Source organism: Labrus bergylta, chromosome 6, assembly GCF_963930695.1.
Source record: "Labrus bergylta chromosome 6, fLabBer1.1, whole genome shotgun sequence".
NCBI classification, from domain to species: domain Eukaryota; kingdom Metazoa; phylum Chordata; class Actinopteri; order Labriformes; family Labridae; genus Labrus; species Labrus bergylta.
In genome coordinates, this window is record NC_089200.1 from 6,840,479 (window position 1) to 6,861,420 (window position 20,942).

Consider the following 20,942-nt stretch of genomic DNA (forward strand, 5'->3'; position numbering starts at 1 on the left):
TTAACAATGATGTCTTTTAAGCCCCATGGTCAGTATTTCACCTGAGACTCTGGAGGTGTCATTGACTTTAGCACACTGGGTATTGATCGGGAATTTCCTTAAATGGGATTCAGCCATTGTGACATATTTGACTTGACAGTTAAATCCTGTAATGAAAGAACCCATGTCAGATCATTCAGGTTGTATCAGTAGCTTCTAACCAGCACACATGTACATATACGTACAGGTATTTAAAAGATCAATGGCATTGTTTGCAATGCTGCAGAGTAAATCTGTTTTACAAGCTGCAGTGCATCTCTGTCATTATGATACAGCCCAATTAAAAGGACCAATCTGTAACTAACAACTGGCTGTGTGTGCACCACATTCTGAAATCATACAAAAAGCACTATAAGCCTTTCATCTTTAACTTTAAATGAACTTTGAGGACATAAAATATGTATCTTGTGCATCACTAGTCCTATCATCCCTTTTTGCACCAAAAAATGTCAAAAAATAGTATTGGAGATGGTTTTAAAGTGTATTTTTAGGAAATGATGGCACAGTTTCATGTCAGTTTTTTGTGTGGTCATTGTAGCTGAATAGCCCTTAATAACAGAAGATGTTAAAGATTGAGCCAGTAGATGTCAGCCTTTAGCACCAGCATAAAACCAAAACAGACTGCTGTTTGGCTGTGCCTCAGCCACACTGAGGCCTCGACACACCTCCAACCTCACCTCGTGTTCACAAAGAGGAGTCAATCGCAAGCGGCTTGAGCTGCAATTGGCCTTTGGCCTGCATAATTGTGTTAGCAGGCTAATGCTAGCACACGTAAGTTAGCTTGAGCTTCACATTGCATGTAAATTTCCACAGAATGACCGTGATATAAGAACGCTAACGTGGCGTTCAAATAGGCAGTGAGTAAGTTATTCTACTTTTCTCTAGTCCTTGACTGAAACGGTTTTTATAAGCAATGGGAGGATCTGGCCGTCCCGTCCATGTAAACATGATGTAAACATGATGTAAACATGACGTAAACACGGCTCTGATGACATCACAGGTGACGGGACTCTTTCTAAAATCTACATAAATCCACTTCCCCATTTGTTAATTTATAAAAGCTAGTTTTTTAGAGGGTCCGTACAGTATCACAAAAATATATGTATTGCTTAGTGGTCAGTAAATAAAGTATAAATAAAGGTACAAACCACTTTGGATGTTGTTATTTAACATTTCATCGCTGGTAGTTTAATGATTTGGGGAGTAAAGCCTGCAGACTTGCCGTAATTTAGACCCTGAGAAGGTAAGTCATTCTTTCACATGGGCACTTTTCCAATTTGCTCGGTTCTACTGGTGGTCTTGTCTTGTCTGCTGTCTTTTCTCCCTGCTTTGGCAACCCTCTGCCACTCATTTTCCCATTCCTTTTGAGTCTGGTCCCTGCCACTCTAATCCCCTTGTGGAATAAGAGGAGGGAAAGAGGGGAAAATAGTTATTGAATTGCATATTAAAGTTTTTTTTTTTTTTACGAGTCTGAAATGCCCAGAGACAGCATTGGGTGCCAATCAGGATTGCCACTAAAAGAATCCTTTGTCAGTTCCTCCAGCTGGTTTTATGTTGTTGCTTTGCCTTTCACCACCCTTTTTTCCAACCTCAAAGTCCACCACTTTGTCATGTGTCTTTCTGGGGTGAAGCAAGTGGTGAGTTTAATGTGCACGTCACATCTCAGGAAGAGGCAGCATTATGTCAGGTTGTAGTAGCACACTCTGACCACGCTCCAAACCCTCGCTTCTCCTTCCCAAACTCAACACTTGTCAGATGTTGACAGAAAGTGTTTGCAAGATGAGTTTTTGTTATTAAGCTTCAACACTTGGAAAATTAGCTAAATTCCAACTGCTTTGGCATAATGCCCAATAATCATTCTGCTTTTGCTGCTGCATTGTCCGTAGAGGAATCTTTGGCCTGCTGCACAGCTTTATTTCTTTGTTTAGTCTGGCTTCTCTCACAATGTCTCATCAGGAAGAATTTCAAATAACCACAACAGTGTCCCATTCACAGACAGTGGACACGAGGGACGGGATGAAAGGTGTACAATGAATTGGGAGGGATTGAGAGAGACTGCGCAACAGAATGTACCAAGTACATAATATAAAAAGCAGATGTGTGAGCAGTGCGACTGCAGCTGGTTAGCGACATATTCATGCTACGCACTCGCACTGCCAGAGAAAGATCATTACTGGCAAACAGCTGACTACAGGGCTTTCATGCCTGGCGATAATGTGTGCGTTTGTGTGTTCAGGTTTTAGTTTGTGAGCATGTGTCTCTTTGATTAAATGTTTGAATGTATTTTAAAGGCCATGGAACTACTTTCTTTTCACCATTTGCAGCTGTGGTTAATCGAAAGAATAAAGCACAAACAGTAAAAAGACCAAAAATTAGGCTGCGTCACAGTCCAGCACTTGCAAGGAAAGTATATACCAACTGGCATTTGGCTGAACATTGGGAGTAGTTGGGTTCTCTACAGTCTCAACTTGGCATTGCCAGGAAATTTCCTCATAGGCAGATTTAGGGGACTGGACAACACATTACAGGAGCAGTTGCTGTGCATAGTAAGTGTACATAATTGTATAATAACTCAACAACAGCTAGTTTTATGAGCCACTGTGGATATGTGCCATGTATGTCAGTTTGCCAGCCTCAAATAACCCAGCTGTCTTGGTTAGAAGAGACCTGATTTTGTTGATATTGAGAGGTGTTGAAGATAAGAATGCAACTTGTTGATAAGATGAAGAAAAAACAATTTTCATAAAGAGGAACTAAACAAACCAATTCCTGGACCTTTTATAAAATGAGAAGATACAACTGTCAACAACATTGTGTGCTGTTTTTACTTTTCAAACATCCCTCCATTCATCTTTACATATTCAAAATGCATGACTTTTTAGCTGTTGAACTAAAACCATCTTACTCCAATCACCTGCAACCTCAGCTCCACGTAAACTTATAAAAAAAAAAAAAAAAATCACCTGACTCGGTGGCTTCATCCACATGTTCTTGCTGCAGCTGCTCAATCCATAAAAGCATTTCTTGCTTGCTATTCACAGCTTAGCTATGGTGTGAAATGAAGCAGACATGTTGTCATACTTTTTTGTCTAATGACATGGTTCTAAATGGCACGTTATTGCTTCCTGATGATCACTTCTACCCACAACTAATTACAGTTAAAAAAATGCTCCTTTCCACTGGAATGGCACCTTTTTTAACCTGCCTGGCCTGAGCTGATTGGTTGATTCTGCTCCTTTTGAGGAGAGTGAACTCAAGAAGACCATAAAATAAGGTGGGAGAATAAAATGAATTTATTAAAGAATCCATACCAATATCAACATCATGCATGTTCTCCTACATACATTCAAGGGAGGCTAGAAGGGTTGCAGTGCTGCACATTTTCATATACATTTTGCATATAGTATGACAAACACTGGAATTTGTTTGTTCAGCTACAAATTTTCTGCAAGTTCAGCTGCAGTTTGTTGCAGCTATTGTCGGTTGTTCTTAACAGTTTCATCATCTCATGTAGTTTGTTGTTGACTTTCTGTTCTCTGAATTCCCTCAAAGTGTAAACTAGCTGTGAAACACCTCCAACAACAGAATGCCATGTATGAGCCATAAGATGTCATTGACATGGATACATTATACATATATTCAGTTTTAATTGGATACACAGTATACAGATGCAGAACTGCAGTGGAGCTAAGCAGAGGTTGCATCTGCTAGCATCAAAGCATTCTTGTTGGCTTTGCCTCCAAAGCTCCATGTGCAGAACAACTCAGCTTTCTTGGTCAGTGTAACACCCACTAACTGTTTCGTTTTTAAATTGACCAGATTTACTATTAACACAAATTTGACTACAAATAAACATTTGGAAATATCCAGTCAGCAAAACTTGTTCCTGCAGCATTAATAAAAGCCCTTCGTTGACTTGGTGATAGCTTTAAATTTGAAGCAACGGCCGATAGAGTTCAAAAGAAGTTCAACAAACTTTTCTCAATTTCATTACAGCTGCAATAGCATGGAAAAGCGCATAGAAGGTGGGCCTGTTAAACGTTTACCAAGCTTTAATTCCATGATTGATGAAGGTAAGATGAGGAATACTAACCTTTGTTCACCTTGAGTCAGAAGTTAAAGCGAAAAAAAATGAATTTCCATCACTGATACATCACGGTTAGTTGGAAGTGCAGTGGAAATACACATGCAGAAAAACTGCTGATGGTTGCTATTCTTGTACATTGGAAATCGGTTGTAATCTTAGAACCTCAATTAGGCCAATTATTGTAATTTAAAAAATGCTGAGACATAGCTGTAACATTCAACCCAAGCGGTGTATGAAATACTGCACGTGATGAATGAATGCACAAATTGATTAAAGCAGACAAACCCATATTTCACCGCAGATTTTTATTGCGACAACGACTCCTCATCACTTTGCACAGTCACGTGCCAGAAAGTGCAAGTGAAACAATCACTAGCAGCCATCGGCTTGATTAACCACAGTTGATTCAGAGCTGAATTTACGCCGGCTGCCATCCAAGGCAAAGCTCACATCAGAATGGTAAGCAGCAGTTTCATCAGCGTTGCAGACACTGTCATCACAATTGGCCACATAACTGCAGGCTGCATGCTGCTCTCTGGCTCTGAGGGAAATTCAAAATGGCAGAAATCTGAGGGGTGCTTCATGAGCCGGAGAGAATATAATCTTGCAATGTGTCATGTCTGATGGGCTGAAATTTTGATAATTAGGTTCCCATGTGTTGTTTATAATTAATTTCATAGGTTGGTTCTTGGACAGAAGAACATAAGTGTTTCAACTTTTGGCTTTTTAATCCACTTTGGCTCCAAAGGGGACTGCTTTGGCAAAATGTATTGACAACTTTTAGACAGATTACCTTGAACTTTGGTAACAAAAACATCGAGGTCTCAAGAGGATTAATCCCAATGAGCTGTGTAATGCTTTGATTTTACATCTAGCAAGAGCATCATGTCAAACTTTCCAGATGTTCAAAATGTCAGTTCAGGACAGGACAGAACACCTAAAAGCCAATGCCTCTGCACTTCAAAGACCAATTACATTTTTTTGCCCCATTACTGGTCAGAGTTTAAAGATGGCAAGAGATGTCTCCTGATTTTTCTTTATTTCAACAGGTTTCTCTCCCCAATGAATGAGCTTCACAGCCTCACGATGCTGCAAGTGGGGCCAAAGCAGAGTGTTGTTCCTTTTATGAACACGTGTGTACTTAGACCCTGCATATGTTAAACATCTTTATGCCTTCTTAGACTAGAGATGGAGTGTGTTTGAAATGCTGACCCCAGCTGATTTGCAGCAGTTTTTCAGCGACTGAGACTCGAGCCTGAGGAGTCCTGAGGAGTCCTAACTCACCACTTCGTGACTCCTCGCAGTGGCGCTTGTGACATGTGTAAGGGTAACATGAAAAGAAGTTCACAGCTTGAAAGAAGACGAGAGCAGGATAATGTAGGATAGAGGTGACAAGAAGCTAACGGAAGAGATGAAAATGACAAATTGCAGTAAATAAATGCAGTGTCGTCAGTAATTCATGCATCATTATCAGATTGTCTTGCAATATATCAATTTTCACAGAATTGCAGTATTGTGATATTATTATCGTGGTCCACATATTGCGATTGTATCAGGAGTTTCCCTGCAATTCCCACCTCTACTTAAGATGCCACTGCCTGTGATCTTAGACTTTTCCTTTCCTTTCGTCCATCAGCCATTCTGCTTCTCCACCTCCTGAGGTTGAGCTCCAGATGCGGCTTTGGGACCTTGACTTGTATGTCGAAGCCCCAAAGTCCCATCATTTGCTTCAAGCGGCACCTACTAGCCACCCAGATCCTGGCATCTTCCTCTGACCGTGCAGATTCACAGGACACATGGTTTCATATGTTGAGCCATTTTTGTTGGATCTGTCCAATCCTTAATCCAGCCAGATGGATCTGCTTTGACTGCCAGACAACCATCCAGGCTTTTCTGCACTCTAGTGTCGATGGCACCATATACTCCCAACCGCTTACTTAATCGACAGACTGTTTTCTTGTCAACAAACCCATCCATCATTATTTTGAGCCTGCTTCATGTCTCAGTCACCCTTGTGTTGCAGACTTTTGGACAGATTTTATTTTGAAAGGCAAAACTACGTCCTCAAATGCCAATGATTTAAGTTTATTTTTGATATGTTTGATACGCATTTAAAACAAAAACGTTGCTCACTGTGCACTCCTAGTTTTGAATTAAGTTTTAAAAAAGCGGAGCAAAGATTCCAAAGCCTAGTCACAATGCTTAGACGTATTTACACATCTCCAAAGGGCAAAGATGACTAATTAATCCGTAATAAGCAATGACGACATCATCAAAAGACATTTTCAAATCATAATTCCTTGTGCTTTTGTTGTCTTCTTAGTCTTTCTCCAGGGCATGAATGACTTTATATTGTAGCTTTTGTTTTGACACATTTAACAGACTCTTCTTCCCAAAAACAGGGCTTTGGAATTTTACTTGAAAGACTTCTCATAACAAATCCAGACTGATGATTTGAGTCATTTTTTGTGTAAATATTGTGCATCCTACTAAAGGGAACAAAAAACTATTGTTGTTCTGCCAATTTAAGAAAGATGAATCAGGAACCTCTCAGGATGCAAGTCAGGATGCTTAACATAATTTGAAACCTCAAGGTCTGCTTCCCAGGTCACTGAGGCTTCGCTTTCAGACAAAATAAACAGAACCTGAATTCAGAGCTCACAGTATTAATTTCAGAAGTGATCACACAAAGTGTACTGTCTACCCTTGGAAAATGTTGGCCCTGGAGAGTGTTCTTTCTCGTTTGTATACTAACACGAAGCCGTTTAATCACGTTTACAACATTAAAACTGAAACAAGTTTACATTTTTCAACTCTTTTCTACATCTTCCCTTTTGATTAAGTTAGTCTAAGTTTTTTTTTTTGTGTTCCAACAAGCTGTTTGATGAGTAATCCTTCTTGGAGGACGAAATGTCTCCTAATGCAGGACACGTGAGGATCAGATAGCTTTCCAATGGAATTATGATGATGTTATAAACCTTTCAGCATCATCTTCATGTGGTTTAATCACTTAGTCTTTATAAACAGACATGTTTTCAGGAGAAAGTGTTCTTCTTGTGAATGCAGTTACTCATGGCGAGCCTCCTTCCACAACTAGCTTTCCACAGTTTTCCGCTTGCCCCCTTTAAATTTTAAATGGCTTTGCTTCTGAAAAGCTGTTTCTGGTGCCTCTGTTTGGATTTTCTTCATTCTGCTCTCTCCTCTCTTTTTTTCCAAACAATGAATGCTGGCATGTATCCCAGGTATGCACCGAGGCCTTGCCTGACATGATTGCATGCATCTTTGGGCAAGCCCCTTTTCCATTGGAGGACATAGTTTCCATTTGTCGTAATGACAGAATAATGGCATCACACCTGGTGCCCCACCCTCATTTTGCTTGCACGTACAAACACAAATACACCTGCACACGTGTACACTTGTACGCATGGATACAGCCGAGATGAAACTCAGCCAAAACTTAGCAAACACATAAATTCCTCTGACTAAGGGGGTTGGAGGTTTTGGTTTCCATCTCCTACTGTTGCGTAGGGAATCCCCGCCCAGCCCCTTGTCTTCACTCTCCCATCATGCCTGCTGCTGCCTTCACAACCTACAGTTTTATCCCTTCACCCTGTCCTCACAGCCAAGTGGAAACTTATAACCACCTTTCATTGGGTGTTCTTCCAGTTTTGCACATACCCCATTACTCTTAAACCCCCTCCTACCCATCCTCTTTTGTTTTCAAGGAAAAAAAACGAAAAAATGTTTCCATTTGGAATCCCAAAACAACCTTACAAGCACCAGATCCATGTCTGCTATTAAAATACACGTTAGCATTGCATTGTTTTATGTACTGGACATTTTATGGTGTTTGTCGGCTTAATGCTTTTAACTCTTGAAGGCAATAAAGTTACCAAAAAAAGTCCAGTATGTGTTCAAATTTTTTCCATTCAAGACAAATCAAGCTTCACCCTAACTTCTTTGATTTGACTCTATCTAAGGCTTTATTCAGGCGGTGAACTGTCAAAAAAATAAGTAAATATTTCCATCCTTTTTTTTTTTTCAGAACCTGATGTTGCTTCTTTAGTTGTGTTCTGAACCCATAGGCAATCATGTTTATCATCATCTGATAGACAATTACGTTGTAGGATCACAGTTTAACAGAAGATAAAAGGCAAACAGAGGCGTCACAGGAAAAAAAGATTTTAAAAACCGAGAAGAGATTCTTCCAGATTTTTTAAGAATTACGTTTTCTTTTACCTGAATTGTTAACCCACGCTTTTATCCTTCATTATAGTTTATACCCAATCACATATCTAACTCTTCCATGTGCTGAACAATAAACTACTAATCCCAAGCAAGAACTTCATTTTGGCCACTTGGCTACGGCCGTAGAAATTCTGCAGTGCTGAAATATTGCTAAACAAAATTTGGTAAAGGTATTTAAATGACGTGAACAGGATACCGAAGATGGTTCTACGGTGTCCTCAGGGTCCGTCCAAGTCAAATATGCAGATAGCGGTGTAGAGCCGAAGACCAAAAAGATTAAAACAATCTTTATATAACAGATGGGAGAAGAAACCCCAAAGTCATGCTCTAAATCTCTCTCGGTGAGTTCTTACCCTTAATAACAAGGTGCACTGTATGTGCCTTACAATTATGCTTTGGGTGGTTTCATCTTCATCGCTCACATCCATGAAGGTCTCCGTGCTTCTGCTCGGAGGATTGGTTCATAAATCAGCTCCACCCTAAAAACGGCAAATTCTGTGGTCTTGGTCAATGCAAGTCTTTGCTGTGAGGTACGAATCAGTATGTAGGGCGAATGACTGTGGCGAACAGGACTTGTTTGATGTAGCTGAGGCATAAAAAAAAACCCCAACATATTTTCTATGTTTTTCTTCGTTTGATCTCCATGAAACATATCCTTCTCCCCTCCTGGTACTTTTATTTTAATGTGTCAAATGTTAATTTGAGGCTTTTACTGTGAACACATTTCATCCAGAACTACATCTTGTTTGTCGCACAACTGTAAAAAATATTACATGTTGTTGCCTATTTTTGCATCATGATCACATTAATACGCATGAACGCAGCAGCTCTGGAGGGGATAAATGTTTGGTTGTAGAGCACGCCCAGCAACCCCAATAAAACCCCAACTCCATGTAATAAGTACTGCCCAGAGCATTACCCCAGAAGAAGTGATCATTATTTGATAGCCACCAGCTGGTGTCCTACTATTGAGTGTATATGTCACTGTCTCCATGGTGACCACTGGTTTACTATTTACACACACGCACACACACAGTCACACAGATGGACACGATTTTGGAAGCAGCCAGGCGTATTGTCTTGGACAGATTAAGGCTGAATCCATTTTATGCTCTGAAATTAAACAAGAGCGTTTGTGTTTGACTGTGAAGGGAAGGGAATGCTGTGAGAGCAGCGGTGACCTCATGTGTCTGTGTTGAAAAACAGACAACAAGCACTACTGTTTTTGATAAGCTCATCCTAAATTTACATTTTTTTCCTCTGTGTTGCATTTAGAGAACGACTTTTCCTGTGGCACGTGAAGCTCATCTTTCCTCAGAGCGGCTCAGAGTTCAGTCAGAGGAGGTGAGTCATACAACTATATTCAATTTCCTGGAGAGTTTACACATCAAATGTCTCCTGAAGCACCCGCTGTTGTTTTATCGACTGAAAATGATGTCAGTACTTAGAGTGTTTGTAGCTCGGCATAAAAATTTAAGAGAAGAGTTTGAAACACGTTAAGGCTGATGATTTAGATATTATGTGTATGATACCTTTAAATACTATGATTTAAATAGATTTAGATGATCATACACAAATCATTTTCACATTGTTTTTCCTTCACAAATTTTTTAGGGTGTCGGAGAAGCAAACCCTGGAGCAGATCTTGACCCCTTACATTCACCCTACAGAGTCTGACCCTGTGACACGACAAAAGTAAGCAATGCGCCATCAACACTCAACCTTACCTACCTGGGAAATGTCTGTGTTTCTGATGTACCAACACCTTTTTATGAAAAATGACTGGGACTGTTCACAATATGTATCACTCCACCTTAGCCTTGTTTTCTGAATACTTATATTTTACATTAATACAAACAGTGTTTTGCTTTATTGAAACCTCAGAATTGAACAACACTTGCTGATTTATCTGGTACATGATACATTTAAACATAAAAAAATGAATTTACTTCAAGCAAGTAGCTTGTCATGGACACAAACAACGAAGAGCCTTGAGTGTTTCTGTGTGTGTATGAGCTGGTTGTTAGTTTGATATTGAAGGTTTTTCTAAAGCAGGTGAGTACATACTCATGTTACAGTCTGCCAATTCACACTGATTAAAATGGGAACCGTACAAATCAAAATTGGCCCTGTACAGCTGGAGCGACAGCATCTGTCCATATTATCGGCATTAAGTGTAAGGGTGTCATTTTCAGTCTGAAGCTGTGTTTTTGATTTTAATGAATTCATGTTTACTGCTTCTTGGATTTCTTATTTATCCTGCTGAATCCTTCGGTAAACTCAGAAACCTTTGACTGATGTGTTGCAGTCCCGGGCTGAATTTTAAACACTCGGTTGTTTTGCTTCAGTCACTTGAATCCTGAATAGATGTAGAAAACTTAACAATGTGATAATAGACCCCGAAATCAACTCCACATTGAAAAGTGGTTTGGAAAACCTCAAAGTTTAAAGACAATGACTGCAACTCTGCCAATGGTCCTCTTTTGAAAACTTCAAATGAGAAGTTTTGCTGTGTTTAGTTACTGGGTCCTCATGTCCAAAAACTAGAAATGACGCTGTGGCAGATAAAGCTGACTGACCCAATTGCTGTTGAACTGCAGAGACTATGTCTTCACTCAGGCATCTTAGCATGATGTTAGTCACACCCCCCTTTTTTTCAACATAACTATGACAACACTACATTTGTGTGTAATTGTGTCGTATTATCATGGGGATACAACGCATCATTTGACCATTTGTGTTGTCTAAAATTGTGTTGCTAAGATGCAGTTTTAAGTATTATTGGTAAATGGATTTGAGCTGGTCTTGTGACTTCTCAAACTCAAAGTGCTTTTACCCCACGTCACACCTACCCAATCACACACTGATTGCAGAGGTTGCTATAGTGACCATCAGAAGTAATTAATCCCATTCATACACCGCTGACGAGTGTTGGAGTTAAGTTTTACCCTTGGATGCCCAACCCTAGTTTTCACTCAGGTGAAAGTATCGAATGTGATACTGGGATGAAAATGATATCAAACCATCTCTGCTTATATAAAGCTGAGGAATTATGCCCCAGTTACCGATAAAGTACAAGTCAGCCAGTCTTTCTGTTAAAGAAGGAATGGGTCGATAAATAGATATAGCTGTTAACAGATTCATGTTCCGTTGGTGTCTGAGATATTCTTTTGTCCTCCTCTCAACACTTTTTCTGTTTCTAATTAAAATTAACGTTGGAGTGGGATTGTGTCTGAATTGAACACTCTGCTGATCTGTACCAAACACTTGAATGTGAATGTTTCCCATCAAGTGGATGAATAGTTGAAGTGTCTGCTTTTAATAGGCTCACTTCATCTCAATACAACTGTGGAGAAAACTCAGTTCGCGTTAGACAAAGAAGCTGTTACTCAAAGGTCATTTTCTGTTCTGATCTTTCAATTATCAGTCAGTACAATCCAATTTCTGCAACACAGGATTTGGATGGTGTAAAAACATTGAAAGGTCTAATTACCACAATGTTATTTGCCGCAATTCATCTTTTGTAATTTTGCTCCTGCTTTACTTTCTTTTGTTTTTTTATTTCCCAGGCTTGTGTGTCTCCTAACCTGAACTGCAGTATTTGAACAAGGCAGCCTCTTTGATTGCAGAACACGGGGTTTTTAATCTGAACCTTTAGCCGAACCGTGATCTGACTCCTTTGACCCAACCATTGTACCGATGACAGTCGGAGATAAGCCGTCTACTGTGATACATTTCAGCATATTTGATTAAGCTGTTATACTTGACTGATTCTTGCCATTTTAGGGTTTTATCCACATGATGATTTGCATGATTTGCCTTGGATCAAAATGTCAGCTAAATACATTAAAAGTAAAAGCTACAACTGGAGCTTAAAGGTAGACATTTAACTTGGTTCAGTGCCAGCCATGTAGACACAGACTGTACTTAGACAAGATTCAAATGACTGGGGTTTAACACTCCATGGCCCATTGGTTTTCTGTTTACAGGTCCTGTGGCCGTCAGTAGCAGGGAGGATTGTCCCTTACACAAGTAGCCTACACATACTGTATATCAGTCAGCATACCAGACAAGTGTACATTTGAGTCTGTCCTCTCCTACACTCAATGAGCTCTTTGTCTTTTGACCTTTTTGGTAACCACTAAGGGAAATTCTGCCGAGTCAGTGTTCCCATATGTTCTTTTTTTTTAATTGTCTTTTCTTACGGGTGGGATTGGAGTTGAGTGTCCAAGTCTAAGTCTCCTGTGTTGATGTGAATTTCTGTTTCAGGCTGAAGATCTATGTTCACGCTCCCTTTGACCATGTGAAGGTCTTCATGAAAGCCGAGGGGAGAAAAGCCAACTCAGTGAGGTGAGATTTACTTTCTACTAGTCACCTTTCCCATTTTCATTATTATGCCATTCATCCGTGATACCCTCAGGGAATTATACCTTCGCTTTTGTCCTTGCCACTGTGGGTGCAAGGTCAAAAAACAGATCTGAATCCCACAGCCGTGAACAGCCTGGATGTTTTCTAGACTCATAGCTTATACTTCAGTCAGCCAGTTAAAGAAAGGCTCCCAAAAGTCCCAATGCCAGAAGATAGTAACGAATGGCACATGATGAAATGTGCAATTAAACCAACGTATTAAAAACACACATCACAAACAAATAACATAGACTGTATACAAGAAGTTGTTGGATGCTCCTTGACATCAGCCATTGGTTTGTGGATCACCATTTTGTGTTTTGGCCATAGTCATATTTAATTGTTGCCAGAAAAGCCTTCTTTGAACAAAGAGATGTAGTTTAGTATATCAAACTAACTGAGGTGAAGCCTAACAGACAGTTTTTGTTCCCACCTTTAACTTTATGCTACACCCTGAACTTTAAGCCTAATCATGTTTCCAACAAGGAAGTTGTATTGAAATGCATCGCCCTACAGTTGTATGTTCAGAGGATTTAGCTATAAAGACCTAAAATGTACCAGATTGTAAACATGTTTATGCCTGCGATAATGATGAGCGTTCTAACATCAATCAATCATAATTTGTATAGCTCAGATTCATAACAAATGTGATCCCAAGACATTTTACAAAAAGCAGGTAAAAGACCTTACTCGTTGTGATATTACAAAGAACCAACGTTAGTTCATCATGAGCGCTAAGCAACATTTAGCGACGTTACAACGGCTAAAAAGAAAAAGTGCTTTAAAGAGGCAGAAACAGCCATCTGCCAAAACTGCGCTGGGTTTGAAAAATGGGATAGAGGATTGACTCACTATTGGAGTTTTTGGCACCTTTTCATCGGCTCCATCTTTATCCCTGAGGGTGGCTGATTGACAAATATGTAGTTAACATAAGATGCAGGATTTACATTCATTTTAAGATTTGTGTCTGTTCTTTGAGTATCAAATGAAACGATGGGAGCTTTTTTTTTTAACTTTTAATGTGTCAGCTTCCTGTTCTTGTTGGGCACTAAATCTGTGTGATTGGATTTACCAGACAAGACTGATTCATTCAGCATGAATAAAAATCAACATTTTGTTAGGAACGTGACATCACTGACTACTTAATTCATGAAAAGCTACACAGACTTTTTGGCTTGTCGACCTCAAGGTTTGTTTTTCCCTTCACTCTGAACTTTGATTCCAACACTGAAATATTGTTTCAGACAATTCTCCTCAACTTGTAAATACATTTCATCTGCTGTCTTTCACTTTCTCTCACACTCTGTTACCACAAGTCCTGTCCTGTTCGCTCTCCCCTTCCTGTCTCGTTTTTGTCATGGGGGTCATGAAGGCTTGTTGATAGCACCCCTTCGCCTCGCCTACATTCAGATTCCTTGGCTGTCCTCCATTCCCGCTTAGTCATGGAGTGAATGATGATCCTCGTAATCATTACCTGGCCGGGATGAAACGTCATGAAACCTCCCATCCTTCATCCCCATAACACACACACACACACACTCCTTTTGTTCTGCACACTGGGCTGGGCTGCACACACTTTCTTAGGCGATAAATTTTAATTTTATTGCCGGAAATAGAGCGGAAGAACCAAAAAAAAAAATAAAGTCATAAAGTCTTTTTGGTGCCAACATTTAGCATGAGCTGTTAGAAGGTCAGATTTTTACAGATACAAGAATGTAAGGAAAGTTTTAATACTTTTAAGTGTCACTTATGGGATGAAGGGCTGGACAGTGAATCGAGTTTCAATTTAAATTTAAAATTTGGCTTCCCAATACAATGAAAACATAATCGAGATTAAAGCACTACTGCTCCACATGCGTGTTGTGCTCGTTTTGTCCAAAGGTCTTAACGTGTGGAAAATGTTTGAACCAAAACGTTGTTAATTAATCTTTATTTTTTCATTATTATATATCACCATTTTTATATATTTACATTTTTTCCACGTATTTATTGTGTGCGTATCTTCAGAATTTGAAGTGTATGTGGAGTGTTTAAGTGTGATAAATTAATCAAAATACCAATCAAAATAATAGTGATCATGATTTTTGCCTTCATTGAGCAGCCCTACTGGGACCCCACACACATTCACAGTGTCTCCTTTACAAATACAGTTATCACAAGGTAATATATAACCCGACATAATCACAGGGTAATCATTTATAATGCCCATGTGGAGACTACATTTCTTAAGATTTCCTCAAACAGACAGGTTGGCTTCATTGGTTTAATCTGATTTTCACTCAGAAGTTTTCAAATGTGTCAAAGGTTTTCTGTGTTCTGCAGCTTCATAATGCTGTTTGACACTTTTCTCCTCAGCTGATGGTAACTTCCATGTGAAAACAATTCAGGAAATACTTTTGCGAAGAGAAAAAAATGATCCTTTCTGTGATTATTTTTTTCATAGATCATTTTTGACATTCATGTAAACATAAATGGATGCCTCCTTGTTTAACGAACACCGCACACACTACACAAAAACAGTGTGCACCTGTGCCCTTCCATAATGTTACGTAAGTGTGAGTCACAGGGCAGGGATTTCTAAAGCCTGATAAAACCTCTCTCACAGGGTCTCACCCTCATGAAAAGCTTACCCTGCTGTGTCTAGTTTCCCCTCACGGCTGCCACTGATGGGTTAATATACGTCTGTGTGAAAGTTTAAAACTGTGAAGAAGGTTTTATGATTTTAACACATGCCTGATGATGTTTGTCTGCTTCCTTTATAATGAACTAAACTTAAACTATGCTCCCAAAGCCTCGTATTGCTTAGACCGTTTTCCTCATTCATTTAAAAAAGGGACGATGACTTTGAAGATGATTTGTAACAGTTTATAGCAGGTTTTTTTAAACTGGTGGGTCACAGAGCAGCTTCCAGTCGGTCGCGGTTGTTGTGTTACATGTTTTGCAGTCTGTGGGTCCAAACTGCATCATTTCTCATTGAAAATAATCTGATTGGTTGAAAAGTATCAGAAATTTGGTACTTGATTTTTCATGGAGGAGTTGGTGTTGGGTCCTGAGACCAGACCAGTTGAGAACTCACTGGTTTATAGAACTGCCAAGTCATGCTTATTCACCTATACAATGGATGCAAATAGTGTGATCCTGCACGGGAATCATTTCTCCCTCCAAAAGTGGCAAGCATGGGGTCAGAATCATATCAACAACCTATATATCTGGCCACATTTAAACATGTTTCACTGTTTCCATGCCCCCCAGTTAGTAGAGGTTAGACGTAGCACATGAAATAGTCCCAATCCAGGTAGAGAGGTATGTAGACGCAGACAGTTCCTGCCGTATCCGGAGACATTTTTAATAAATGAGTCATACTCATTTATATCATAGACGTAACAGTGTTTCCAGTTTCCAGAGAAAGATTTTATAAATGACTTCTATTACAGCGATTAGTCTGTTACAGCCGCAGTCGTAAATCACACTTTAGAGACGGCGTCCTGTCAAGGCTGTGATACTGACTAATTCTTGGCATAAATTTTCCTCTCTCTACTGTCTCTCTGTAACCTTTTCCTGTTGCACCTTTCTAGCTCAGAGGATGGGGTGCTTAATGAGCGTCTGTTTAGTCCATTATTCATTTCTTAGAGATCTCGCATTGTCAATATAATAGTGATGAATGGAAGTAGAGCAAAATTAGGATGCTTTTCCGGAGGAGGAATTACCTTGCGTTGATTTTGTGCAGTTACATAACACCATTGCAGACTCAGACTTGAGCTCTAATAAGACGAGGTCTACTACAGATCGCTTTTAAGGGGTCATAAACAAGGTCACCCCACTGCAAACCACAGAGGGGCCTCAATGTTGTGGAATAATGCAGTCTTAACAGAAAGCCCGTAATTTTGAAGCATATTATTAAGGTTATGAAGTCATGGACTGCAGTAGTCATGGCGAACACAAAGGGTCTGACTGCATGTTTCTGTTTGTTGGATCTCTCCTGGAATATCAACCACCTCGTAATAAAGGAGCTTCTTGTGCTAAACTAAACATAGCTGTGTAACCGGTCAACATTCTGTTACTGGAAATGAGACTCACCGAGCATCAAGAGAACCTTTCAAACTCCTGCGGGTGTTTGTTTGTGTTATTTCTTTTTTAATGTTTACTTCTTATTCATTCCCCTCCTGAGATCCAGAGGATGAACTTTCCTCCTTTCCCGTACCTCTTCTTTACCTCTCAGTCAGCCGAATCCCACAGAACACCTACGCCTGTTGGAAGTGTCTGAAGTGGAGATGCTGTTTGTGCATTTGAAGCCACAGAAGAAACTTGTGCAACTTTGTGCACTTGTACTTTTTTCACCAATGTTGTGCACCAAATCAGGCACTGATCTTTATTTTTTTTCTGTCCTGTCCAAACATTTTCTCTCACATATTTTTGGTAAACCCTCTCCTTAGCCCTCCTGAGCCCGCAGATCTGCTCTCCCTCAGCTTACCCTGAAGTGCTGTAAGAGTTTCTGTCCTCAGGTCTCCTGCCGTGCTCAGCTTGTTTTGGGTAGTTTTACTAAAATAGCAAAGCAATAAAAGTAGCATATTTGATTGTGTAAGGGTTCAGAGTCAAGGTAAGACTGCTATAATAAGTATGTGTCTATAAAAGTGTTTGTCTGCTAAATGTCAGGATGTCAACATGTTACCACATAGGGAGTGTGCAGAGGTTGTATTTAAGTAGAGCTACAACCCCAAAAATATTCCTTTCTATAAATACACTTTCATGCTAAAATGCTTCATGGAGCATCAGTAATGCTTCTATCACTTTCAATTAGTTAATCTTATGACACGAGCATTTTAATTGATTTTGACACGCCACTTGAAATGCTCTTCTATTTTGGCAGACTTGTTTGTTGACACAATCCCTGCTTCTGGGACAGTGGCGTTTTCTCTTTGCATAACAAAATTGGACTAAACCACCAAAACAACATTGAGGAAAAACACTGGAACTGGAATCTGGACCAAAATAAGAAGCTAAGGCATATGCACACCTGAAAATATCTAGATCATTTCAGGAGGTCTGCTCAAGAGGTTCTCCTGACCTGGCTGTTCACATGTGCACCTCACCGCGGGAGACAATCCTTGTCAGAAGGTGGCTGGGGTCTCCTGAGATAAGATGTGATTTGATGTGGATGAAACAACGGAGTCCTCTATAATATATAATGACAATATTTGCCTTCATATCAATGCTACGTGTATTTCAACCGAATCGCAATATCAACCAAAGAGTAGAGAACAACATTCTAGCAAACCGAAAACATAATGTAGCCGTTTAATTACGTGTATTGTCACGGTAATAAACTCTGACCAACGTGCAGCAGTCCCCCCCCCCCCATTGGCTCGAGCTGAATTCTCTGGAGAATATCCTGCTGCGTCCTCACATCATCTCACTCAGACTTGCGGCGGAAGATTTTTTTTAGGCGTCTGGCAGGAGAAACTCCGGGTGAAGAACGAGCGAAAGATTCGACTGTTTGAGTTCACACAGGCAGAAAACTCCTGATATTTCCAGGAGGAGCTGTAAGTGTGAAAGCCCAATGAGCTTGCATCAATTAATTTTCATTATCAGTGGGATGGTCATACGATGGAACGATGATTATTAGCACCACAAACTTGCTAAAATACTTCACAGGTAATGAAAAAGGGCGTATTGTGTAATGAAAGATCAATCTCTGGCATGGACAGAATGATATATTTTCATTATTAATGACAGTCCAAAGTATCAGTGTTCTGTCCATCATTTAATCCCTGTTATGAATGATATCCTGTGTTTTTGTCGCTCTAATAATGCGTATTCTTTTAAAAAGGTAGATACTCATCATGGTTGCGGTGAATGGTTTTTAAATGAAAGCCTTAAATTGAACTTGTCTGTGTATTTAAGTGAGATGCTCTTTTTGAATGCCATCGTGTCTTTGGAATAATGGACTCTCCTGTTCCTGCTGTCTGAAACGTGCACATGTTTGGCTCATGGTTTTTCAGAGATCTGCACTTTCTCACATCAACTTTGGTGTTTCAAACATTCCAACTCTGACATAAGACGCATACGCATTATTCAAGGTCTGATTTTTGCACTCACAGCATTTATAAATGAGGCCCTTGCCTGTCATTACATAATTACACAACACAGAGGACATACAGTTATATTGGCAAGCACAGCTACATAAAAAGAATCACAGAGCGATGTAGGAACATTTTTGCAGTCGGCAGCATGCAGTGTCCAAATTCAACACAACCTACAATCCTCCAATTAATTTACAACCAAACACAAAGGGAATACGATTTAACAAAGAATAGTTCATTCAGCACTTGCTTGATCAGATTTTCATTTCATTGATTGTGGAGTTTCCCACAGGATTACACTGTACATGTGCAGTGGATTTGATGAATGGAGAAGGAGTGTGTGCCCATGATGAAGATAACTAATCAGAGCTTTTTATTTTTTTCTACTAGGCTGTAAACATGTTAATTTATTCTGTAAAATGGCTTTTTTCGGCTGTTGTGTGTTTGATGTGATGTGATTTCCGGGGTTCAAACGGAGCTAGCTTCAAACGGACACTGGACAAACTGCAAGATGTTGCACTTTCGCAATGGCTTCATTTTTCAAGACCGGAGGTTGCCGGTGTGAAGGCTCATTGATGATGATGCATATCACAACTATCATCTTAAACTAAGAGTTCAGCACAGCAGGCAGCTTCAGAAAATATTACAACAAAGGCAATAAAAACTTGCAATGTACCTCAATCCATTTGTCAATGGGAGGGACGTACCAGCAGAATTCTCTCACGCGTCCATGCGATGAAGATTATACAAAGATTAAAAAAAAAATGCTGGGCCGTAAATAGACCCGGGCGGCCCACCCGAGGGTCTTGTATTTGTGGGAAAGCCTGGTTTGGCATAAAAATCTTCATTCAATACCAAACTATGTCCTGTATTTCTTTACCCTGAAACCTTACAGATGCTCTATCCTTGCTGTTGGGTCTCAGCAGAGAGGAAAACAACAAGAAACTCTCTTAAGGAAACATTAGTCTTGCCCTCTGTTCTGTTCATTCACTAGGACACTATATAGAGACCAGATGTGTGCGTGTTCTCGGCTGAGTCACTGAGCCGTGTTTCTAGAAATGGCCAAGACTTCAACAAACCAATCGACACCACAGGGAGCCCCGATCTGCTCTGCCATCTTCCCTTTTTCTTCCTGCTGATGTTTTAGTTTAGCTCTTATATTCACGTAATAAAAAAACATCCAAGAACATTAATTTGTTACAGGTTAGACATAAAAACGAATGAAACGGAACAGTATTTATCTGGTTTGCACATTGCAAAGGGATGCAGACCTTGCTGGTATTCTGCTTATGCTTGCCAAAATATCTTCTATAAATATTTGCACATCCCAGCTTTTGAAAATTGTTTCAGTGCATAACCTTTGATCCTTATGAGCTACCAGTTTTTTTCAATTATTCCATTAATTCTTTGTGTTCATCTTTACACAAGATGTTTTGAACTCCTCTAATGTGGACATGCACCTGAAAACCCCTGCATCCATTCTTTGCTCTGGGGCAACACATTCCCCATGTGTTTTGAGACCCATAGGCTTTCATTTTTTCTTGTTATGCTGTCTTGCATGAAGTGCCAACTAATATTGTTGTTTATGTATGGTATCATGCAGTATGATCTTTAGCCCACCTAAGAGACAGTACTTCAAGAGGGAGGGCTTTCTGGAAGCTGGCCCACCAGTAAAAACCTGTAAATGTCACATTACAGCAGAGTGCTTTGATTGGCTTTGGGAGTGGGTGTCCACCTGGGCGGTTCTGCGTCTGCTTGTGCTTTTAGCAAAACAAACAATGGCTGGCCATGTCTTTGACAGCTGGTGGGGACGCTGCCAGTTTCTGTATACATCCAAAATATATAACGCCTGGTATTTTGATGATGACAGCTTAAGCTGGATGGTTTTGGATCAGTTGAGTGAAGCCATGTCTCCCAGGAATCCAGTTAACTATTTAGTCTGGTGATTTACGACCATCCCTAATGCATGACAGGACTACTTAGAGACAAGACTAGACTGATGTCATCTCATACAAAGAGCTGGAGAAAAGGGAGCTTGTGAGAGATGTTTTTGATTCTTGGTAGAGTCAGTTTTCCATCTC

The 20,942-nt window shown here is 39.9% G+C and overlaps 1 protein-coding gene across 1 annotated transcript in view; it reads left to right on the forward strand.

Moving 5' to 3' along the window:
• The window catches only part of znhit6 (zinc finger HIT-type containing 6), a 34,480-nt gene that overhangs the window by 10,093 nt on the left and 3,445 nt on the right, over positions 1-20,942 (forward strand). Inside the window, exons 6-8 of the mRNA XM_020633704.3 lie at positions 9,650-9,718; positions 9,989-10,069; positions 12,644-12,724. Coding sequence (XP_020489360.3) covers positions 9,650-9,718; positions 9,989-10,069; positions 12,644-12,724 — 231 coding nt within the window. The remainder of the gene's footprint in view (positions 1-9,649; positions 9,719-9,988; positions 10,070-12,643; positions 12,725-20,942) is intronic.